At 45.3% G+C, this 26,180-nt stretch overlaps 1 protein-coding gene across 1 annotated transcript in view; it reads left to right on the forward strand.

The window, feature by feature from the left end:
* PPM1L (protein phosphatase, Mg2+/Mn2+ dependent 1L) overlaps nt 1-23,941 on the forward strand; it is a 346,350-nt gene extending 322,409 nt beyond the window's left edge. The window contains exons 3-4 of the mRNA XM_075340665.1: nt 6,692-6,853; nt 22,990-23,941. Coding sequence (XP_075196780.1) covers nt 6,692-6,853; nt 22,990-23,336 — 509 coding nt within the window. The 3' untranslated portion in view covers nt 23,337-23,941. The remainder of the gene's footprint in view (nt 1-6,691; nt 6,854-22,989) is intronic.
* The last annotated feature ends 2,239 nt before the right edge of the window (nt 23,942-26,180 follow it).

Here is a 26,180-nt window from a genome sequence, read left to right on the forward strand (position 1 = left end):
TTAAAAGTCATACATTAATAGTTAGTAAATTTAATTAAAGTGTGACAAAATTGTATTGGAGTGTACTTATCTGAACTGGAAGGGATAACTTTTCCAAACTGCACAATAAATCATGGTAACAATAAGTTACTATTTTGTGTTCCTCAATGGCATGTACATAAAAAGTTTGAATGCTATGTACCGTGAAGCAAATAAGGTACTTACATCTACAACAGCGGAGGTGTTGTCATCGATCGGGATGTCATCGATTGGAAAGTCTGCTTCCAGGTCTACGTTTCTTTGGTAGGAGCTTTCCATCATTCGTGGCAGCTCCTGGTCCCTTGTGAATTCCAGGAGATTGAAATACCACAAGGGAGAAACATAAACCTGGTCAGTGCCGGCCCCTGACTTTTTGGATTTGTCCACCTTATTAGCTTCTTTCTTGTATACAGTCCTCAAGCCTTGTATCTTCTTTTTTACTAGTTTGACATCCACCGCCTCGCCTCCACTGTGTTTTTTAAAAAGCTCCACCAGTTGGGCATAGGCGGCTTGTTTTTTTATTCTGTCTGAATATTCTGCGGATTTGATTCTCCACAAGCAGGGCAGTGATTTATACAAATCCAGCAGCTCACGCACAAAGTCTTCTTTGTTATAATAAGCCATCTGAAATAAAGAATGAAAAATTTATATGTAAACATAAAAGAAGTTGCAATAAACCGATCACATTTTTTGGTTATGGTGTGGCAGAGACTAAAATGGCCGCCCCTATGTGTGGCAGAAACACAAAATGGCGGCTGTAGCTGAGAGACAAAAGAGCCAGCGATGCTAGGATAGGACACATTACAAACAGCACTATGGAGAGACCCCTCTTTAAAAGGCATTATACACACACAGATAAAAGCCAGCAACTTTAATTAACTCACCTAATAAATATTAACATATATCTAACAGCAATCAACTCACATAATAAATATTAACATATATCTAACAGCAATCAACTCACATAATAAATATTAACAAATATCTAACAGCAAGAACATTCAGAAATAACCCCCCCCCAACAAAAAAAAAGACCTACCTTTTCAAAGAAGTGTATATCGATGTAGAATCCAAGCGGAATCGCAAATACTATCTCACCGACACTCGAGAGCACTGCAAGGATAAAGGTGCAGCTGCGGCTTCGATCCGAAAAACACACCAACAAAGCGACCGGGTACAATGGACGAAGGAATCAGGGTGGAGACGCAGGTTCTATCTCAAAGCAAAGCGCAAAAGAAGTGACAAAGGGTGACGCGATCCAAAATTTAACCGCTAGATACGCCCCCTGCATGCCCAATCAGAACGCAGAACGCAGTATTGGACACCAATCAGAGCGTAGGGGGTGGAAGAGGCGACGCCCGCCCGGCCGCCCAATCAGAACGCAGTATTGGACACCAATCAGAGCGTAGGGGGTGGAAGAGGCGACGCCCGCCCGGCCGCCCAATCAGAACGCAGTATTGGACACCAATCAGAGCGTAGGGGGTGGAAGAGGCGACGCCCGCCCGGCCGCCCAATCAGAACGCAGTATTGGACACCAATCAGAGCGTAGGGGGTGGAAGAGGCGACGCCCGCCCGGCCGCCCAATCAGAACGCAGTATTGGCCGCCAATGAAAGCGGAGGGGGGTATGGAAAAGGCGACGCAAATGCACGCCTATGTGACTCACTGCATTTTACTACGCCCCTAATGGGATTGGAATCGTTAACATAGCTGCTGTGTGACAGGGTCCCAGCGATTTGAAAGATCGTTATACGGGACGCATGCTCGTTCATAAACTCGTTATGTGTGACACCCAACATGCGATTTCAACAACGACTCATATACGATCCAGAAAGTGTGACGTAGTAGCGATCTCGTTCACGAACTCGTTATGTGTGACTGGACCTTTAGAGCCTGTGTACAAATCTTCTAGAAAGAGTAAAGGCCCCTTTACACACTGAAACATTGCTAGCGATATCGCTGTAACCTCACTAGTTTTGTGACGTAATAGCGACCTCCCTAGCGATATTGCACTGTGTGACACGCATCAGCGACCTGGCCCCCGCTGTGAGGTCGCTGATTGCTACAAGTCGTTCAGGACCATTCTTTGGTCCTTTGTTTCCAGCTACGCATTATGTATCGATGTGTTTGACACCGTTCCAACGACATCGTTAGCAACCCAGCCCATAGGCGTGCTAGAGTTCCCTTTCCAGTGAGGTCTTTCTGCAGGTCCGTATCGCTGCTGCGTCGTTGGCCAGATCTGCCTGTTTGACAGCTCACCAGTGACTGTTAGGCTGGAAACACACTTGTGCGTGTAAAATCGGTCTGAGTTACATGATAAAAAGTCGGCCGATTTTAGTTCACTAGTCATCAGTGTGCTGTCAGTATGCTGTCAGTGTGCAATCAGTTTTTACCCTCAGCAGCTGCTACTCATGTAATGTTATGTACAGAAGCATTTACATTGTTCTCTGCTACATGCGTGAAATCTATTGTGAAAAACGCATGTCACTAGGATGATCCGTATGCACCCATAGACTTGCATTGGAGAGACTCGTGCGAGAAACTCACCAAAACGCAGCATGCTGCGATTTTTTTCTCAGTCCAATTTGGACTGAGAAAAAAATAGCAGATGGGAGCTGCCTCATTGATTAACATGTGTCCGAGTGCAATGCGAAAATTTCTCGCATTGCACTCGTGCGAGATAATCGCAAGTGAGAAGCCGGCCTTAGAGACTTTCCAGCGGTCCCGGTCAGGTCGACATCGCTGGTGGGATCGCTAGAAAGTCTCAGTGTGTAAAGGGACCTTTATGTCTAATGTAACGCAGTGCATGGTTGTAATCTCTCCTGGTGTTCTTTTATTTTGCTATGGAGAAAGGATAAAAGATAAGTGTGTTTCCCGCAGATGGGGATCTAAGATAGAAACAATGTGCAATAGCGTCAACTGATTGGACAAGTGGCGTGAGTGTCCTCTGATGTAAAGAAATCAGTCCAACTTTGTTTTTAAACTCTTTTTGAAGAAGGTGGACCCTGGCTTGTTGCCGAAAGTCGCAAGGAGGCTTTTTTGTCGATACATTTTAGATGGATGGAGCGCCAACATTGAATTATTTTACTTTGGAACAAGCATAACCCCTATGCTGAGCAGCCTTCCAGTAAAACCACCTGTTTAATTTTGGACAGGTCTCCTTAGTGCTGTCAACGCACCACTGACTCATCCAGTCATGGACTTCAAGACCTCTGATGGTCTCCTGTGTTATGTTTGTGCCAAGGTTTTACCTAGTAGAATGACAGGTGGTTGCTTCAATTTATAACTTCCTGCACTCCCCACAGAGTTTGATAGGATTGAGATCTGGACAGCTTAGAATTCATGTCAACAAGTTGAATTTAGTGTCATGATCCTCAACTCAATCTTGAACAATATTTCCAATGACGGAGGACATATTATTCTGCTGAAAAAATAACACTTTTATTAGGTAATACTGTTGCCATAAAGGAGTGTACTTGATCTGAATTAATGTGTAGTAGGTTTTCTGGTTTAAATGTTTTTGAGATTTTTTTAATAATAATAGCAACATACACATTTAAAGGGAACTTGTCACCAGAGTTGTCCCCTATAAGCTGTGGCCACAACCAGAGGGCTCTTATATACAGCATTGTAGAATACTGTATATAAGAGCCTAGGCCACTTTTTAGAATGTAAAAAAAAAATCACTTTTACAATACTCACCTAGGGAGCAGTCCGGTCCGATGAGTGTCACTGCTCTCCAGTCCGGATCCTCCTCTCTACTGCGATTGCCATCCTCCTTCGACCCAGCCCAGTATGGATGACGTGTCCTACGTCATCCACACAAGCCGGCATTGCGGTCCTGCGCAGGCACGCTTTTATCTGCCATTCTCAGGGCAGATCAAAGTACTTTACTGTGCAGGCGTTAGGAAAAGTGAAAGACCGCTCGCACATGCGCACTACAGTACTTTGATCTGCCCTGTGCAGGGAAGATCAAAGTGCACTTGTGCAGGACCACAATGCCGTCTTATGTGGATGATGTAGGACACGTCATCCATACTGGGCTGGGTCGAAGGAAGACAAAGAAGCCGCCGGACCGGAGAGCAGCAACACCCATCGTACCGGACCGCCCCCAGGTCAGTACAATAAAAGTAATTTTTACGTTCTATAGAGTGGCCTGAGCTCTAATATAAAGTATTCTGGAATGCTTATATTAGAGGTCACTGGAGGTGGCCGCTAGTTATAGTCGCCAAATCGGGTGACAGATGAGGAGCAGTTGTAAATTTTTATACAGATCAAGAAACATAATAAAAAACATCGACAATAATATAAAATAAATATTTTAATGTTCGTAGTATCGTATAAAGAAAAAAAATAGACGTATATTAAGTTATATATTAGGTCCCGGACTCCATAAGGCATAGATTAGGAGTTAAAATCTGAACCAGGAATTCCCTCTTAGAGAGTATTTCCTGAAGTTTTTTTCTCTTAGAAGAAAGTTAAAATTAAAATTTTTTAGAGGATTTCTCTCTATTAGGCTGGATTCACACAATGCAATGGTATCCGATGCTAGCGCATCAGATGCGATATGCTAATGACCCTCTGCTCCCGCTGTGCTGCCAGCGTGAGCCGAGTGTCATGCAACTGTGATCCGATCCTGCAGCTGCAGAAGAGAGGGCGGGAGCTACGTAGGAGACGGTGGGAGCTGCGGAGGAGAGAAGGATTAATCTCCCATCTCCTCCATTGTCAACTGATGCAATTATCGCACTGCACTTGGATATCATCCAAGTTCAGTCCAATGTTTCACTTGCACCCATAGACTTGTATGGGCGTGAGTGACATGGCTCTCGCAGACAATCGCAGCATGCTGCGACTTTCCTCTCATCCAGAATCTGCATGAGAAAAAAGCTGACCATCTATTCTCCCTCATTGAATCACATTGGTCCGAGTACAATGCAAGATTTTGTCGTATTGCACTTGTCCGATTCATACACTCGTGTGAGCGTACCCTTATGTCATTTATTGTGAGAAGTAAGGGTTGCTTCCAATTGGTACCAGGTAAATGTGTCATTGTTAATAGCACATGACAAATAATGGGCTGATATTTCTTTGGAAAGTTATCCAATCCTATCAAGAGGAGTACTAGTTGGGGGTTAAGAGGAAAATTTGGCTTAGTAATTTAAAAAAAGAAGGTTCTCAACATCTAACCAAAAGGTTTTTAAGTAAAGGGCAGCTCCAAAAGATAGATTATCTATTTTTTGACAGTTCCTCCAACAATACAGAGATTATCAGGGGTAAATCATATTCAATTTTTGGGGTGTAAAGTACCTTCTGGATAAGACTTTATAAAAGGTTTCCTGAAGGCTAGTACAAGATGAATTAAACATGTGATATTCCAAACACTCATTAATTGTTCGTCACTCAGACTAGATTCTAATTCCTCCTCCCAAGCGCTAACGTTCGAACTTTTGTTCACGTAGAAGTCATCATTAAGTAGTACGTTTTCAGTGACAAAGTAATTTCTACATGAATGTCAGGACCTATGATTTCCCAGCACGACATTGCCCAGAGCATTACACTGCCTCTGCCAGCTGGACTTCTTTCCATTGTGCTTCTGGAGCCATCTCTTTCTGGATACATAACACATATGCCACCTTCTTCCATTGTACCATGGTCTGGTTTCAGTGCTTATCTGCCTATTGTAGGTACTTTCAACAATTGACAGGTGTCAGTGTGGCCGCTCTGACAGGTCTGCAGCTACGTAACGAGCTGGTACGTGTTGTGTTTTCTGACACATTTCTATAGTATTTTACAATAATGTTTTCAGCAATTTGTGTTGCAAACACTTTTCTGAGGGGTTTGACCTAACCTTCACTCCCCATCGGTGAGCCTCATGTGCCCATGACCTTGTCTCTCACTTGTCTCTCTCGGCTTGTATACCCGTCCTGTCTGAGCTCTCTGCTCCTGACCTTGACTTTGTAATCAGAACCTGCGCTGCCTGCTCAACCTTGGACCGTCTGACTACACCTCTGTCTTGCTCTCCTGTACCTGTTTTTGTTTCTCTGCCTCTCTGGTCAGCTGCTGCAGTTCCAAGGACTGCCCTGGAGTGGTACCTGGTGTCTACCGGCAGCCGAGCCTATCCGCACCATCAGAGGTCCTAGTGAAAATCCGGTAGACACTTAGCCACACCCCTCCATAGTAAGCTTGGCCCATAGCGCAGTGGGTTAACACACATCAGCATTACAGACGCAAAGACTTTAAAGGAAAAAAACTGGACTTTTATTATCTTTAGATACAATTGGTCAGAAAACAGTTTTTATTATGGAAAAGGCCTATTGAGTCTTAATAAAAGTGAAATGAAGTGCGGCAGTACCACCACAAGATGGACATACTACAAATTATAAAAGGTAAAAAATGATTGACTTGAGAAGTCAGATCAGGCAACTTGAGTAGCACAAAACTTTCCAGACCGGTATCACAGACCTCTTTGTAGAATCATGGCTAACAGACTGTGTCATGTTGAAAAATGACTTGAATAAAAGGCATGGGAAAAAAAACGAATTTGTAATTTGAGTCATCCCTTGCTGTCTATCTCCTGTTTAGTTAAACTACCTGTAGAGGCCAGGATGTGTTATCAGGTAGATCCTATGTCTCTGACTACAAAAGACTCAGCACATCTCTGTTTTCTCTTTGCAGGTACCACATGTTTAATTGCTCTGTTATCTGACAAAGAACTCACAGTGGCAAATGTTGGGGATTCACGTGGTGTCTTGTGTGACAAGGATGGAAATGCTATTCCCTTATCGCATGATCACAAACCATATCAGCTAAAGGAAAGAAAGAGGATTAAGAGAGCTGGTAAGATCCTGTCCGCATCGGTACACATTACAGGCTTCAACTTTACACGCACAAGCGGCACAGCAGTGGATAGCTCGCAACATTTAGCATTTGGGTTTCATTTTAGTGTCCGGGCTATTATTAGTATGGATGTAATGAATGTAATGGAGCAGATTGTTAAAATGGACAGATAAAACCTCCAATCTGCTATCTCCCGCCTTATCTCCCATGAAGGTGTCTCTATGGACAATAGATTGTTGGTAGAACACAAAAATCATGACTAGAACTTGATTTACTACAGTGTATTTTTTATTTCACCGCTGGAGTGGTGCTTTAAATCTAAGTCCCCTGCACCTAGTGTTACCGTATATTCAACCTCCGGCATCTTCATCTGTTATCAGTGCCGTTCTGGTGGGTCTTCTCCAGTTTGTGATCTGCCGGCAGCTCCAATGTTTCATAGAGCGTTCCAGAGGCCTTGTTATGGTTCTCATAGGCTTGCATTAAGAGCTTGTGACATATCTTCTAACTTTCAGCCAGTCAGACGTTACAGTGACGAGATAGCGCCATCAGACCAGAGCAAGACTGAAAAAAAGTCAAGATGCTGGAGGATAAGTATAAGACCGGGGGCAGGGGACTTAGATTTAAAACACGACACCAGTAGTGGAAAAAAAAACCCAAAATGCTGGAGTGGTGCTATTTATGTATACATGTAGCTCTTTCAAAGACAATTTCAGCAATACCTTTACATAGCCTGTCCATTCCTCTGTTACTGAAAAATCAGCATTTCAATTGATATGCAAATGGTATGGTACATCTAAAGCCTCTGTCACACCAGCTCTATTTTCCACCTGGCGCTGTTGCCTCCTGCTTGACTGACTCCTTTGCCTGAAGTCAAACAGCATAGAGTTTGTCAAACAGGAAGAATATATCAAAAAGACTGACCCGCACATCCAACAGGTGTGAACAGGTGCTAGCTGAAAAAACATAACTACAAAACACTTATAGCTGCATGCTAAAATGCTAACAATGAATACGGGAACTCTGGTATTGTATCACTGCCATAGGAATATTTGAGAAAAGAGATATTTAGCTTATGTACTGGTCAATGCATGTGAGCCCGATAACCAGCTGCAAGGTATATCTTTATATACCGGTAGTCTAATTCAAATGCCTCTATCTGGGTTAAAACCTGCATGTCTGGGCAGCTAGGATCCAGCTATAAAGGAGAATGGACACAGCCTGGTTAGTGGGCTTGGTGCTCAATCAGATAGAAATGCACTACAAATATCAAAAAGACTGACCTGCACATGAACAGGTGCTAGCTGAAAAACGATTAACCCAGATAGAGGCATTTGAGCTATACCTTGAGGCTGGTTACCAGGCTCACATGCATTGGCCAATACATAAGCTAAATATCTATTTTTTCAAACATTTCTATAGCAGTAATGCAACACCAGAGTTCCCTTATTCATTTTTAGCATGCAGCTGTATGTGCTTTGTGGTCAAACAGGAAGAGGCGTTGCTGGGTGGGGAATAGAGCTGGAGTGACTGAGCCTACAGATCTACCATAGCCATCTGCGTATGAACTCTTTTTTAGCTAGGCACAAAAAATGCTCATTTTAATATCCTGATTATACAACCATTGTGATATGGATTTTCACAGTACATACACAAGTCACATCAGTGCTACCTATTTCATTTGGTATGCAGGTTGTATTGTGAATTGTGGAGTAAATCCATTTCAAATTCGTCATGATAATTAGTGCTGTGTGATATTACAGTGACAAGTAAGATAGATATAGTCTCCAAAATACTGTAATAGGTTCTCTAAGATACATAGAAAAACCTACCAGTATATTTTCACATAAAACAGCATGGACGTCTATCAGGAAGAATTTATGCAATTATATTTTAGTTTTCACTTGATGAATAGAGATATGAAAGATAAAGAGAAATTAAAAAATGTGATGGATGGATATGAGATAGATTGATATAATAGGCCAATTAAGAAAAAGAATGTACAAATAGGGGTGAGATTGAAGAATGGACGTCGGCTCTCTATAGACAGCGAATTGTGAAAATACAGGACAACCATAAATAACTCCCATGTGTATACAGCTTTATGGATTATTCTCAGGTCCTGCATTCAGCTTTATTGAAGGCTTACATTAAATGTAAGAACGCACATAAAATGTATTTATTGCTCAAAAAACTAATAACTAAGCAAACAATCCCAATATCTGTTTCATTCTGCAAGCCTCATACGCATTTACGAATGACCTGAAAACAACTTTTAGCGAAGCAGCATGCAAACAATGATGTGCAGTGTACGTGATGTTCTCATTTCTTCCCTGTGATTAGTCCCTGGAGAATCTGGAGGCATCACAGAGATTTCTCTACCGGCATGTGCTGTGATCAGCATAACATTTAGCCACAGCTCGCTCTGGGAACTCCTGTTTTGTTGAGTTGCTCATCTATAGCCAGAGATAGTTTATAGAGTAACCATCATTTTTTTTGTTATTTTTAATAAATCAATGGTACATGTAATAATAAAGAGACTTTTTATTATACACCGTGTGCAGAATTATTAATCAAGTTGTATTTTAGAGGATTTTTTTTTATTATTGATCACTATGTTCTCAATCAACCCAAAAGACTCATAAATATCAAAGCTTAATATTTTTGGAAGCTGGAGTGTTTTTTTTTTAGATTTGGCTATCTTAGGAGGATATCTGTTTGTGCAGGTAACTATTACTGTGCAGAATTATTAGGCAACTTAATAAAAAACAAATATATTCCTATCTCACTTGTTTATTGTCACCAGGTAAACCAATATAACTGCACAAAATTTAGAAATAAACATTTCTGACATGAAAAAACAAAACCCCAAAAAATGAGTGACCAATATAGCCACCTTTCTTTTAGATGACACTCAACAGCCCACCATTCATAGATTCTGTCAGTTGCTTGATCTGTTTACAATCAACATTGCGTGCAGCAGCCACCACAGCCTCCCAGTCACTGCTCCGAGAGGTGTACTGTTTTCCCTCCCTGTAGATCTCACATTTTATGAGGGACCACAGGTTCTCTATGGGGTTCAGATCAGGTAAACAAGGGGGCCATGTCATTATATTTTCATCTTTTAGACTATACTGGCCAGCCACACTGTGGAGTAGTTGGATGCATGTGATGGAGCATTGTCCTGCATGAAAATTATGTTCTTTCTTTCTTCTATGTTTCTTGAACGATACCGACTTTTTCCTGTACCACTGCTTGAAGAAATTGTCTTCCAGAAATTGGCAGTAGGTCTTGTAGTTGAGCTTCACTCCATCCTCAACCAGAAAAGGTCCCACAAGTTCATCTTTGATGATACCAGCCCATACCAGTACCCCACCTCCACCTTGCTGGCGTCTGAGTCAGAGTGGAGCTCTCTGCCCTTTACTGATCCAGCCTCTGACCCATCCATCTGGTCCATCAAGAGTCACTCTCATTTCATCAGTCCCATAAAACCTTTGAAAAATCAGTCAAGATATGTCTTGGCCCAGTCTTGACGTTTTATCTTATGTTTCTTGTTCAAAGGTGGTCGTTTTTCAGCCTTCTTTACCTTGGCCATGTCCCTGAGTATGGCACACCTTGTGCTTTTTCATACTCCAGTAACGTTGTAGCTCTGAAATATGGCCAAACTGGTGGCAAATGGCATCTTGGCAGCTTCACACTTGATTTTTCTCAATTCATGAGCAGTTATTTTGCACCTTTTTTGCCCAACACGCTTCTTGCGATCCTGTTGGCTATTTGCCTTGAAACGCTTGATTGTTCAGTAATCACGCTTCAAACGTTTGGCAATTTCAAGACTGCTGCATCCCTCTGCAAGACATTTCACAATTTTGGACTTTTCTGAGCCCGTCAAATCTCTCTTCTGACCCATTTTGCCAAAGGAAAGGAAGTTGCCTAGTAAGTATGCACCCCTTATATAGGGTGTTGATGTCATTACACCACACCCCTCCTTATTACAGAGATGCACATCACCTGATTTACTTAATTGATAGTTGGCTCTCAAGCCTATACAGCTTGGAGTAGGACAACATTATCATGTGATCAAAATACTCATTTGCCTAATAATTCTGCACACAGTCTATATTTTTATAGAGAAATCTGCTTTTTCCACCTCTAGAACTGATCATTTATTTTCACAATTCACATGTAAAAGCTGTCTGAACTCACTGACGCAGATATTACCCATGAATGAGTTAGAAAGATCCATCCAGGAGGAGAAGGAAGCAGATTTCTCTGATAAGATATTTTACAAAGCTGTTTATTTTAATGAGTATTATCGATTTACGAAATAAAGAAGAAATTGACAGCTACTGTTTAACCCCTTCCCAACTTATGACCATAATGTTAGTCCTTTGTCAGATCTTCTTCTTTGATGCAGACTTAGGCGAGCTTTGCACGTTGCAACATCGCAAGCCGATGCTGCGATGTCGCACGTGATAGTCCCCGTCCCTGTCACAGGTAGGATATCTGTGATAGCTGGCGTAGCGATAATTATCGCTATGCCAGCTTCACATGCACTCACCTGCCCTGCGACCGTCGCTCTGGCCGGCGACCCGCCTCCTTCCTAAGGGGGCGGGTCGTGCGGCGTCACAGCGACGTCACACGGCAGGCGGCCAATAGCGGCGGAGGGGCGGAGATGAGCAGGATGTAAACATCCCGCCCACCTCCTTCCTTCCGCATAGCCGCTGGCGGCAGGTAAGGAGATGTTCCTCGTTCCTGCGGCTTCACACACAGCGATGTGTGCTGCCGCAGGAACGAGGAACTACATCGTACCTGTCACGGCACCGGCATTATGGAAATGTCGGAGCCTGCACCGATGATACGATAACGATGCTTTTGCGCTCGTTCATCGTATCATCTAGGATTTACACACTACGACATCGCAAGTGACGCCGGATGTGCGTCACTTTCGATTTGACCCCACCGACATAGCACCTGCAATGTCGTAGTGTGCAAAGCCGCCCTTAGGGGGGCTTTACACGTTGCGACATTGCTTACGAAATATAGTCGGGGTCATGTCGTTAGTGACGCAGATCCGGCGCCGGTAGCGACATCGCAACGTGTAAATCCAATGTGTGACGATAAACGATCGCAAAAGCGTTGATCTGTGTAACGTCGTTCATTTCCATAATGTCGGGTCGACCGCAGGTTCGATGTTGTTTGTCGTTCCTGCAGCTCCATACATCGCTGTGTGTAAACCCGCAGTAGCGACAAACATCTCCTTACCTGCGTCTCGACGGCAATGTGGAAGAGAGAAGGTGGGCGGGATGTTATGTCCCGCTCATCTCCGCCCCTCCACTTCTATTGGCCGGCCGATTAGTGATGTCACGGTGATGTCGCTGTGACGCCGAACACACCTCCCCCTTGAAGGAGGGATATTTTGGCAGTCACAGCAACGTCGCTGAGCAGGTAAGTGCGTGTGAAGCTGCCATAGCGATAATGTTCGCTACGGCAGCAATCACCACATATCGCATGTGCGACGGGGGTGGGTACTATCGCGCTTGGCATCGCTAGCCGATGCTAGTGATGTCGCAATGTGTAAAGCACCCCTTAGTTCCTGAGCCCGAATCTTTTCCATCAAGATGATATCTGAGTTATTTAGCCATAATATACCTCTAATAGTTGTTGGTGGAGCGGAGCTTTACCAATGGCTGTTAACCTGTTAAATGCTGCTGTCAATCTTTGATAGGGTCATTTAGATTGCGCTATTCTAATCACTTCAACATATAATAGAAATTAAACAGAAAAATCTCATTTTTTTCCTTTAAAAATAAAGAGTTAAATTTTTTTTATATATGTGGTATGTCTACATCTGTTAACCACATACATATATATATGTATATATATATATGTACATCATATGCCGAGCCCACATCTTTTCACCGCACATGATGGCTGACTTAATCTGCTATCATGTGCTTTTAACAGTTGCGTGTCAAGTCACTAGGAGGCGGATGTGTAGTACCCAGCCACCGGCACTATCAGACGATAGAGCAGCTCTGGAACTGAGCCTGCTACAGCTGGTACCGAGAAGAGCTGATGGACCCCAGCCAATCAAACTGTGATGACCTACCCTAAAGATAGGCCATCAATGTTAAAGTAGTGGACAACCCCTTTAATAAAAATAAACCATGCATGTTTATTATCACCATAATTGTACAACATCTGCCTTGTAGAGCAGCTGAATACACCAGCGCCCCCATCATAACGTAATGGTACATAATGCAGCGTCAAGCGATATAGAAATGTCTTTCAGTATTTTTACTTATATACCTGCAGAAAATCCTAATGTAATGGTGCCATCTATATATTCATGGCGTGCTAGGCTCGTAAGTGTCAAATATATGTTACCAAAATACAGTAGAGACTCATTCAAAAGATTGCACATACTAAAATGTAACAATATGAGTCTTTATTACAAAGGAAATACAAAAGCCGAAACAAAACAAATATAAGCATTAACAATGCTCAGCTTGTGCTAAAACTGGTTTCCTAGGCCAAACATGACATGGAGATAAATGCCATCTTCCTGTCTTGAACTGTTTTTCAACTTTTAGCACCAGAAAGTCGCAAAGATTGCTCCAAAATTATCTCATATTTGAAAGGTCACCAGGTGGGACTGGAGTGAAGTTCTGACAAATTTTGCAATTTTTTAAAAATTTGCAATTGATGAATTATCCTAAAATATCTGGATTTTCTACACTTTGCCCACAAAGTGGAATAAAATAAGACACAGGTTAGAACATATAAAATTGACTTAAAAAAGGCGCCAAAGGAACAATTAAGGGGAATATCCGGGACTTTTTTTTTAACCCTGCTGTTCTGTTTGGTCAAAAATGACCGAATTTGAAAATTGATTTTGTTTTAAAGGGAACCTGTCATCAGAAATTTAGCTTGAAACCTAAAAGATTCCCCCTCTGCAGCTCCTGGGCTGCATTCTAGCAATGTTCCTGTTGTTTATGTGCCCCCTTTCTGACCAAAATAAAGACTTTGTAAAGGGGTACCTCTTTGCATTCAGATCTTGATAATGGTACACGGGGGCGGGCTCTCTGGTGGCCGTTAGTCTGCCTCCTGTCGCTTTAGGCCGTCCCCCATCGTTCCATTCCATACTTCAGGACGCCGCCCACTGCGCCCGAGGTCCCGTGCACGCGAGGACTGCTGGTCACGTGTGCGCTGGCACGAGGTTATGGGCGGTGCTGTGATTGCATCGCAAGTGCCCGCCCATCATCTCGTGGCCACGCTCTCCCCTCTGCCTCCAGCGTTCTGCGCAAGCGCTGGCAAGATGTCCCGACGTTGGAACGTTCTGCGCAGAACGCTGGAGACAGAGGGGAAAGGGCAGGCACGAGATGATGGGCGGGCACTTGCGATGCAATCACAGCGACGCCCATAGTCTCGTGCCTGCGACACACATGACCAGCAGTCCTCGCGTGCACGGGACCTCGGGCACAGTGGGCGGCGTCCTGAAGTATGGAATGGAGCGATGGGGGACGGCCTAAAGCAACAGGAGGCAGACTAACGGCCACCAGAGAGCCCGCCCCCATGTACCATTATCAAGATCTGAATGCAAAAAGGTACCCCTTTACAAAGTCTTTATTTTGGTCAGAAAGGGGGCACATAAGCAACAGGAACATTGCTAGAATGCAGCCCAGAAGCTGCAGAGGGGGAATCTTTTAGGTTTCAAGCTACATTTCTGATGACAGGTTCCCTTTAAATATTCATTATGCAGTTCTGAAATTTGTGGTTAAATGACGTTTCCTCATTTGAGAGGTTCTTACTATGGGTTGGTATTTATTTTGTTTACTTTTTTCAAAAATAACTGGAACATAAGTGTATAGTAAACCCAAACAAAACAGCGGGGTTAAATGTGTCTAAGCACCAACAGGCAGGTAGACACGTTCTTCTCCGACACAGACCAGTCACAGACCGCTCCTTCCGGCGATACAATAGCTTTGTTAACAGAGCGGAGGCTTCTTTTCTGCGCTGCCCTGTAGACTGGGTGGGACAAGCGACATAATGCTGATTGACAGCAGGCTCCCTGCTGCCTAACTGGGGGAGTCGGCTGTCAAACAGCATGAAGTCAGTTGTTGCTGCCTGTTAGTGCTTAGGCACATTTTAAAAACAAAAAGTATCAGATATACCTTGTAATTGGGTGCAAATAAAAAAAAAAACGAAACACAAAACTATAGGTGCAAAGACAATAATGAATTAGGGTCCTTGTGATTTCTGTTTTGTTTTTGTATGCAACAATTTGTGAAATTCTTTTGCCTCTTAAAGGGTCCTATTAGCAAATTTAGGCATATGGAAGTACAGTGGAGCCTTGGATTAAGAGTAACTTGGTTTGAGAGAATTTTGCAAGACAAGCTAATATTTTTAAAAAACTCAGTAAACAAGCAAGATTTTGCAATACGAGCATCACATGAGCCCTCCCCACCCTTCTACAGTACTGTACCTTCCTCCCCGCGCAGATACAGTGAATCTGGTTCTAATGACATATACCTTTTCAGATAGTAGCCCTGAAAGTGGAGTGCTAGTCATTTTGGTGCTGCATTCATGTACTACTGATGGCTCTGGGGATGTATTCATGTAGCGATGATGGTTCACCACCAGAATCATTATCAATATAAGTATACAAAACCAAAATGATCATCAGTATATGAATATGGCACCAGAACCACCATCAGTACGCAATATTTCATAAGAACCAACATCAGTACACAAATGTATCACCAAAATAACCATCAGTACAGGAATGCATCACCAGAACAACCATCAGTACAGGAGTGCATCACCAAAACCACCGTCAGTACAGGAATGCATTACCAAAACCACAGTCAGTAACTAAATATTATACCAGTACCATCAGCGGTACATGTATATAACATTATAACCACCATCAGTACAAGAATACATCACCAGAACCACCATCGGTACATGCTTACATCACTAGAACCACCATGTGTATAGGAATAAATCACAAGAAAACCATAATTATATAAATACAAGAACTAAGCTTACAACAATGAATTGTAATGTCAAGTCAGGCCCTTATACATTTGTATCGCACAAACCTACAACTCCCAGTATGTCCTTAACAATGGTAAGAAGATACTGGGAGTTATTGTTACCAGCTAGCTTCACACTGTGGACCATACAGAACCCACAGTACTGATGAGACATAGTCAGTATCAACAAATAAACATTTACATCATTTACATTCGGGTACCTTACAGGTGATATTTTCTCTGATTGGAGTGTTTTTCTTTTTTTTCATCTCCATCTTGTCCAGATGCTATAATGACTTTTCACAGCCACAGCTTGTCTCTGCAGGCTTTTACTTTTTTGGGTCTTCTGCAGCACTTCCCTACATGTTGCTTTTGAAAATAAAAATGTCATTAAAATGCCCTATGCATAAAAATATCTGTAGATACTACACCCTGAATAATCCTCCTATGGTATATGGCCTCCACATTGTTCACTTTAATGCGCTATAAAACTACACTGGCCGCCCTTATGAATCACTGCATATATCATGGCTGTCCCCTCTAATTTTCCCTTACACTTTCAATATACACTGTCCCCGCCATGCTAACATCTCTCCATACCATGCCCCCATTTGATGCTGCCTCTTCTCCATATCCATTCTCAGCCCTGTCGTCAAACTATACCCTCATACTTACCACTACAATGTCCTCTCCAAACTGTACCCCCTCCTCAAAGTATCCCCCTACATAGTAATATGGTCACCAGAGTCACCTATACAGTATGATATCCACAACAGCCTCCCAATATACACTATGATGTCCATCACTGCCCCCATGCAGTAAGATGTCCACCACAGCACCCAGTATAATGTTCCCCACGGTCTCCCGTGTAATATGATGGATGTCACCCAAAGGGCAGGTATAATGTTCCCCACAGCCCCCATTGTGATATTGTCCTCCGTCTCCCATGTAATATGATGTCCCCACAGGGCCTTTTATAATGTTCTCCACAATCTCCCACATATGATGTCCCCACAGACCATCTTGTAATGTTCCCCACAGTCCCTATTGTAATATTCTCCACAGTCTCCCATGTAATATGGTGTCCCCACAGCCCCTATTATAATGTTCCACACAGTTCCCATTATAATGTTCCCAACAGTCTCCTACATATCATGTCCCCACAGCCCATCTTGTAATGTTCCCCCCAGTCCCTCTTGTGATGCCCAACACAGCTCCTCTTGTGATGTCTCACACAGCACCTCTTGTTGTAGTGTCAAGGTCGGGAATTTAGGGGAGACCACAAATGGGGTCCCTCGTCTGGCTCACAGAGGTCGGAGTTCAAATCAAATCTGCGCAGATGGTATGTATGAGGAGCACTAACCACACAGAGACGTGTCTCTATTCGGGAGAACCTCAATGGTCTTCTGATTCGTGTATTGTAAAACATTCACAGTTATACAATTCAACATTTGACCTTGTGACGGGAACAAGAAATAAAGATAAAGCCCCAGCTTCACATCCCAGCTGGTGAGAACTAGTGTGTTATGAATACCTCTTTGTCCATTGTTCATTTTGGCTTCGTTATCTCCATTAACACCTTAAGGCCCAGTCACACACAACGACTTACCAGCGATCCCGAAAACGATGCGACCTGATAGGGATCGCAGGTAAGTCGCTGGGAGGTCGCAGGTGAGATGTCACACAGTCAGATCTTACCAACGATGCAGGAACAATACAGGTCTCAGTAGCAACCTGTATAACGATCTCAGCAGTCACTGTGACCCTGTCACACAGTGTCAAACACAGCGATGCGTCCTGCCCAGCAGGACATCGCCTTTGAAGAAAATGACCTGGACCATTCGGCAACGACTAGCGATCTCACAGCAGGGGCCTGATCGCTGGTAGGTGTCACACATAACGAGATCGCTAACGGGATCGCTACTGCGTCACCAAACGGTGACTCAGCTGCGATCTCGCTAGCGATCTCGTTATGTGTGACAGTACCTTTACTGTACACACATCTTAGAATCATGTTATGGTGTCAGTGCGATTGTCATATAGACACACATAATTATGCAACGACATCTATACTTTGATTATTTACGCACACAGATAATCTTATTACATCTGAACAAACGACCTATAGCCCAGGCCTACCCTCACAATAGCCCCCATTCAGTAGCTACATAATATAAGAAAACAAAAACGGGGTCCCCGTTCAACACAGCCTTGATACCTTCTTCTGTCTGGTACAATAAGTGGTTGCTGAACGGTGTGGTGCAGTGATGTCATCGTGCAGCCAATGTTCACTGCATGTCTTCTCCAACAGGATGCAGGCTGGAAGTGGCCTGTGTTCTGATGGAGTTCCCGACAGAGCAGAGAGCTGATTAGAGCTTCTCTGCTCCTGTCATGAATGGCTCTCACATCAATAGTATTTATGTCTGCTAGGCGTGAATAGAATTGAGTGTGGGGAGAGCACGATGGCTGTGAGCGGTGTCAGTGACTCATGACATTGCTCAGCGGTGTGCCTGTGCCCAGGCCATCAGTGTGCTGAATGCCTGCAGCCGGAAGAAGGTACACAATGGCTGCAGGCATGCAAAAATGTCAGAATTTTTTTTTTCAAAGGGCATCCCCCCTCTGGGAGGCAAGAAGTAGTGCTCAAAGCGGATGTCTACCCTGCCTACCCTTCATCCAGACCCTGTTACTACCAGAATTTTTTTTGCTTTCATCATGTTGCATCCCGCCTTTTGTCTCAGAGTACCATCTCAGCCAGAAGGTTCAGGGTTATTTTTTGTCTTGAATTCCTGCTGTTAACCCTAATGGCACTGCTAGTGTGACACCCTGACAGGGCCAGGTAGTCACAAATAGGCCCCAGCATTACACCATTCCCTCACTAGGAAACACACAGCCAACCAGAAACCCTAGTCACCCCCCCTTAGGGAAAGATAGACACACCAGTGGGCATGACCAGGTGGTTGGGACACGCCGACCCAGGAGTCCAGACAGCTTGAGGCGGGAAAAACAGCAGATCAGTTTAGATTAGTCTGAAGTTCAGTTTGAAGAAGAGTGTGGGCTGGAGTTAAGTGTAAGTGTAGCTCCAGCAGTAAAGTTCAAGTTGAACGGTACCAGGGTAGGAGGCCTAGTGCCACTGGCTAGGAGGCAGACAGTGGTCTCCGTCAGCAGGAGACGGGAAGACGGTTCGGCAGAACCGAGGTGGACCGGGACAGGGTTGTAGCCAGCCGGTACCGACACGAGGGAACCGACCCGGAAACCGTAGCTTAAAGGGGGGTACTCGGACCCTGAAGCCAGGACTGGAACCAAGCGGAACTGGTTAATTAACCGATTGAGGCCAGGACTAGAGGTCCTGTCCCACCCAAAGTCCCTCATAGAAGACAACAGCCCACCGATTAGGGATAAGAGGTCACCGCCAGGGCCCATAGATCCCACAGGCCAGCATCTGCGGGCATGGCTCCTTAGGCCACATCCTGTTGGGAGCACTGAGTTTCACACTAGGAAAGTCCACCTTACACAAGCAGTGCAGGAAAAGGATAGAGACCACCAGCTGGGGGGGGGGACCCGAACGCAACCGGCCGCGGCACCGGCCACTATCACCTTGGTTTACCAGAGACATGTGGGGTTTATTAACAGTGAGTACACCAACACTCCCTGCGGTCGCTATCCCCTGCACCGAGTCACCGAGTCCCGGGGCCACCATCCCTGCCCACGGAGGGGTTAACAACTTGCTGCACAACATCTCCCCCGGGTGCCCCACATCAGCAGCGGTGGTGTACCACCTCACCACACACCGTGGGTGGCATCACAAACTTACTACCGCCTAGCCCGTACATCTATGTCCCCCCATATATTCGGTGTGTCCGCGAGACCCCCGGGTCCGGAGACCCTCGAGCCACCACCCCTGAAGGCCCAGATCCGAGCAGCGCCGACTGCTGGCACGGGGGCAGCACACTAGCTATTTAAGATCAGGTATATTTGTTCCCCTTCACCAGTTATTTAGTTCAATTAGACTTGGTCCATGTCTCTGCTCTATTACTCCTGTAGTGCTATTTGATTATCCCATTTTCCGACCACGTATTTTTGACCACCCGCTTGCCCACATGATGACCCATCTTACCATTAACTTGCACCATCGGTCAGCAACCTACTCAGTAGCCTCATAAAAGTTTAGATTCCTGTACAGGGGTTAAAGGGTGAAGGCTACCCCTGGTATCTGGCTGATGGAGTGCCTTGCACTAAGCATGTCTATGATGAAAGCCCATTTTTATAGCTATCAGGCCACCACGAAAAGCATGCCCATGACAAACAGACTCTGAGAACTGATCCCTTACTATCCTATTACAATATTTCACTATTCACTTAATAAACGGAGGCTTAGCTTATTTCTAGGGAAAATATACGAGGAGATAAGCCAATCTCCATTTACCACGTGAGCCATCATGTGTTTCTTCAACTTCCAGCCTACTTAGAGTGATATAAGATTTCAGACACACACTGGATTTACATAGGAGAAGTAAAATAGTATGTGTTACTTTTTACAACTAGGTATACTGCGCTCCATTTTTTAGTTTCTGGAAACTTGAAATCCAAGATGATTATCAATTTTTACGTTTACCCCAGATACTTTCTAGTCCTTTATCTGAACTTTGGTGTGCCTCTTCTTTAAATTGAAGTCACGTGTGTCGGGATAACGATAGTGCCAGTATTGTCTTTAATATTTAGCTGAGTTTATTGGAAAATAAATTTAATAAATGACTCAGATTTTCCCTTATAGCTCATTACTGTAGACCAGGGGTGGGGAACCTCCGGCCCGCGGGCCGTATACGGCCCGTGACGACTTTTTATGCGGCCCCCGGGCACATTCCCGGGGACCATTGTGCTTTGGTGGCAGCCGCGCTTTTCCCGGCTGCCGGCCCTTTAAATCCCACAGCCTGATGCCCTGTGGGTAGATGCTAGAATGTACGGGCTCTCTCCAGATCCTGACTTCCAGGACCTGACTGCAGCCCATACATTCTAGGCTTATCCCCAGCCTGTGTGCTCTGGTGGGCGGGTAAGCAGCAAGCTGCGATAAAGTCACACAGAAGAGCTGCAGCAGGTTTACCAGCCTCCCGAAACTGTGCTGTGTGTGTGTGTGACTCTCCCTCCCCCTCACTGCGAGTACTCAACCCATCGCTGCCCCCCCCCCTCAGTGCTGTGTACACCCTCGTACTGTGTGTACCCCCCAATGCTGTATGTACCCCCCAATGCTGTGTGTACCCCCTCGTGCTGTGTACCCCCTCGTGCTGTGTACCCCCTCGTGCTGTGTGTACCCCCTTGTGCTGTATGTACCCCCTAGTGCAGTGTGTACCCCCTAGTACAGTGTGTACCCCCTAGTACAGTGAGTACCCCCTAATGCTGTGTGTACCCCCTAATGCTGTGTGTACCCCTTAATGCTGTGTGTACCCCTTAATGCTGTGTGTACCCCCTCATGCTGTGTACCCCCTCATGCTGTGTACCCCCTCGTGCTGTGTACCCCCTCGTGCTGTGTGTACCCCCTCGTGCTGTGTGTACCCCCTCATGCTGTGTACCTCCTAGTACAGTGTGTACCCCCCAGTGCTGTGTACCCCCAGGTGCTGTGTGTACCCCCTAGTGCTGTGTGTACCCCCTAGTGCTGTGTACACCCCAGTGCTGTGTGTACCCCCTCGTGCTATGTGCCCCCTAGTGCAGTGTGTACCACCTAGTGCAGCGAGTACCCCCTAATGCTGTGTGTACCCCTTAATGCTGTGTGTACCCCCTAATGCTGTGTACCCCTTAATGCTGTGTGTACCCCCTCGTGCTGTGTACCCCCTCGTGCTGTGTACCCCCTCGTGCTGTGTACCCCCTCGTGCTGTGTGTACCCCCTCATGCTGTGTACCTCCTAGTACAGTGTGTACCCCCCAGTGCTGTGTACCCCCAGGTGCTGTGTGTACCCCCTAGTGCTGTGTGTACCCCCTAATGCTGTGTACACCCCAGTGCTGTGTACCCCCTCAGCGTGGTGTAACCCCTCACTGCTGTCCGTGCCCCCCCTAGTGCTGTCTGTACCCCCTGGGTGATGTCTATGCCCCCCCACCAGTGCTGTCCGCACCACCTAATGCTGTCCATGCTGCCACCAGTGCTGTCCATGCCACGGTGAGTGCTGCCTGTGTCCCCCTTATGCTGTCCATGCTCCCCAGTGCTGTGTGCCACCCCTCAGTGCTCTTAACTCGCTACTGCTGTCTGTACCCTCCCACTGCTTTCTATGCTCCCCAGTCCGTGCTCTCCTATTGATGTCTATGTTCCCCCAGACCTGTCTGTCTCCCTAATGCTGCCACCCAGTGCAGTCCGTGCTGCCACCCAGTGCAGTGCGTGCTGCCACCCAGTGCAGTGCGTGCTGCCACCCAGTGCAGTGCGTGCTGCCACCCAGTGCTGTGCGTGTCCCCAGTCATGTCTGTGCCACCGCCAGGGCTGTCCATGCCCCCTACTGATGTATATGCCCCAGCCCCTCCTGTGATGTATATGCCCCAGCCCCTCCTGTGATGTATATGCCCCAGCCCCTCCTGTGATGTATATGCCCCAGCCCCTTCTGTGATGTATATGCCTCAGCCCCTCCTGTGATGTATATGCCCCAGCCCCTCTTGTGATGTATATGCCCCAGCCCCTCCTGTGATGTATATGCCCCAGCCCCTCCTGTGATGTGTACTCCCAGTGTCTCCTGTAATTTATGCGCCCTGGCCCCTCCTGTGATGTGTATGCCCCCAGCATCTCCAGACAGAGACAAACCTGGAAAAGCAGCTGTGAGAAACAAGATGATCAATATCACCGAACATTACAATCGCACCAAAGAGAAGCAGCTCCGGCCACCACAATAGGGGTGAGTTAATCGTTTGACCAAATATAGCAGGGTTATTTTTCAGGTTGATAATGTTGTGCGGCCCCCAAAGGTTAGTAGGAAATTCCAAATGGCCCCCGGCAGTAAAAAGGTTCCCCACCCCTGCTGTAGACAGATGGAAGCCGTCCTGACATTATGAGTTACTTTGTTCATTCTGAAATGTAATCACCATTGTGATGCAATTAGTGAATAATAGTCTCATTGTTTTTGCTTTCCAGGTGGTTTCATCAGTTTCAATGGCTCTTGGAGAGTTCAAGGAATTTTGGCAATGTCTCGTTCTTTGGGTGATTATCCCTTGAAAAATCTGAATGTCATCATATCAGACCCTGATATCCTGAGCTTTGACCTTGACAAGCTCCAACCAGAATTCATGATCCTGGCATCTGATGGGCTATGGGACGCTTTCAGCAATGAGGAAGCTGTCCGGTTTATTAAAGAACGTCTGGACGAACCTCACTTTGGAGCCAAAAGCATTGTGTTACAGTCCTTCTATAGAGGATGTCCTGATAACATAACAGTCATGGTAGTAAAGTTCAGGAATAGTAGTAGAACAGATGAACAATAAAGTATTTACTTATGTACAGATGGACTTAAGGCAAACTATTTTATTTTAACTAAGTAGGAAACTGTGGAAACATTATTAAGATTGCCTCATGACTCCATATCCATGTCCTAGACCTTAACATGGGCTCATGCAGCTAATCAATCCATCAACTGTAAACTTATGAGCACACAGAAAGTATATACTATATGACCCAACATTGTTACATCCCTAACAAGCAACTATCTTTATTACAAGAAAGTGTTAATCCTTCAAGGAGACTTTAAGGCATTGTTTTGGTTGGAGGTGAGAATGTATCATGCTGCATTATAGGAGATTTGAGATCCATGCCGCACTGTCAATGAATAAAGTGTGTTCACTTTTACCGACCATTTGTCTAATGTATATTCAAGGAGAGTCCTGGTGGTGAAACATTGTAAAAAAAAGTTGTAAAGATGTATTATTATTACTATTATTATAATGATGATGTCACTGCTAATTTAAAGCTTACCTACTGAACTGTTTGCCTACCTATCTTCTATGGCTTGTTCTCATTATTAGGACATCAAGAGGAGACTCCATACTTTGATATTTTGGATGATAGACATCTAATAAAATCTCCAAAACAACTATGACAATGGTGTTTAATCACATCTAAATTGTTAAATTTGTACATCTTTGCTCCAGGAATAACTATAGCATTGCTCTAAACACACTACAGGGTGCTTAGAAGTTTGATCCCTAAGATACTGTAGCCTAATGAATTATTACTTTACTTGCTCACAGCACATTACAGACATCATCATCATTGTCCTCAAACTAAATGCTTTATCAGTATATCTTTAGAGTGTTGGAGGAGACCACAGTACAGATGTTGTCCTTGGTGGGATTTGAACCCAAGACCCTAGCTCAGCAAAACAACAGTGCTAACCACTAAAGCCTGCTTTACACGTTGCAATTTCGCATACGATATCGTATGCAATTTGCAACTCCCCCATCGTATGTGTGGCACGTTCAATTTTGTTGAACGTGCCGCACAAACGATTAACCCCCGTCACACATACTTACCTTCCATACGACCTCAATGTGGGCGGCGAACGTCCACTTCCTGGAGTGGGAGGGACGTTCGGCGTCACATCGACGTCAAGCAGCAGCCGGCCAATAGAAGCGGAGGGGCGGAGCTGAGCGGGACATAAACATCCCGCCCACCTCCTTCCTTCCGCATTACCGGCCGGGAGCCGCAGGACGTAGGTAAGATCTGTTCATCGTTCCCGGGGTGTCACACACTGCAATGTGTGCTACCCCGGGTACGATGAACAATCTGACGTTCAATTCATGAGGAATGAACGACATGCATGCGATGAACGTTTTACCGTTCAATCGCAATCGCACGTAGCAGTTACACACTGCAATGTAACTTACAATGCCGGATGTGCGTCACTTACGACGTGACCCCGCCAACACATTGTAAGATACATTGCAGCGTGTAAAGCGGGCTTAAGTCATCATACAACCCAATGAATGTGATTAATACAGTGATCACTAAATGAAAGTTCAGAGGCAAAACTTAGGTCTGCCTGACCTGTTTTGCTTTAACCATTGAGGTCAAAGTTTTGATCATACAGTATATCACAATGAGTTACAAGTGGTAAATGACAAGCCCCACGTCTCTGAGGTATCATCAAGGTTGTATAAGTACAGAATCACCTGATGCTTCTGTGCACTCTCTGCTCTTGAACAGTAGCCTACCCGTCATGATTTTCTCTCGCTGTGGAGTGATTTGTGATGGTTCTGCTATTTGAGCTTTCTCCCTACTGTCAAGGAAAATATTAAATGTATTTTGTTTTCTGTTGGCGCAGCAAGGGTTAAATGTCAGTTTTCCCTTGCTGCAAGTTGCTTAATTGGAGCTCAGCCGCAGGCCTTTTGTGGCCACTCCCATCCACCATAAAAGACCCATCAGCCATATCTTCCTTGCGGTTGATAGAATCTGATTCTACCAAGTTCTGCCGTGGAGAGTCGTTTGCGGCTACTGGTTTGAGTGTTGCTTTATGCTTGCCCTTTATTCTGTTATTGTTTCCCTGCTTTGGTTGCTTTCTGCTTACTCCATATTCTGGTATTGCTTCCCTGCTTTCGTTTTCCCCCTTTACCATTTGTTGTCTTATACCTCTGTGTTTGGGTGCAGTGTGACTGAGTGTTGTTTTTTCCCGTTTGTTTGTTTTTTTGTGGGATTACCATGCTGGTCCCAGGCCTTCCCTGAGGTGGGGGGAGTGGGGGTTCTAGATCAGGGCTGGCAAGTAGTAGCGCCCAGGTGGCGGCCCAGACGTCCTCACCATCAGAGGTAATTCTGGGATTAGGGATACCTAAGGCCCCTTAGGCGGGCTTTGCACGTTGCGACATCGCAGGCCGATGCTGCGATGTCGCACGCGATAGTGCCCGCCCCCGTCGCAGGTACGATATCGTGTGATAGCTGGCGTAGCGAAAACTTTCGCTACGCCAGCTTCACACGCACTCACCTGCCCTGCGACCGTCGCTCTGGCCGGCGACCCGCCTCCTTCCTAAGGGGGCGGGTCGTGCGGCGTCACACGGCAGGCGGCCAATAGGAGCGGAGGGGCGGAGATGAGCAGGATGTAAACATCCTGCCCAGCTCCTTCCTTCCGCATATCCTACGGAAGCCGCAGTGACGCCGGTAGGAGATGTTCCGCGCTCCTGCGGCTTCACACACAGCGATGTGTGCTGCCGCAGGAGAGAGGAACAACATCGGACCGTCGCGTCAACGTAATTATGAATTACGCCGACGCTGCAACGATGATACGATTACGACGATTTTGCGTTCGTTAATCGTATCATCAAGGCTTTACACACTACGAT

The sequence above is a fragment of the Anomaloglossus baeobatrachus genome, chromosome 3 (assembly GCF_048569485.1).
Source record: "Anomaloglossus baeobatrachus isolate aAnoBae1 chromosome 3, aAnoBae1.hap1, whole genome shotgun sequence".
In the NCBI taxonomy this organism is placed as follows: domain Eukaryota; kingdom Metazoa; phylum Chordata; class Amphibia; order Anura; family Aromobatidae; genus Anomaloglossus; species Anomaloglossus baeobatrachus.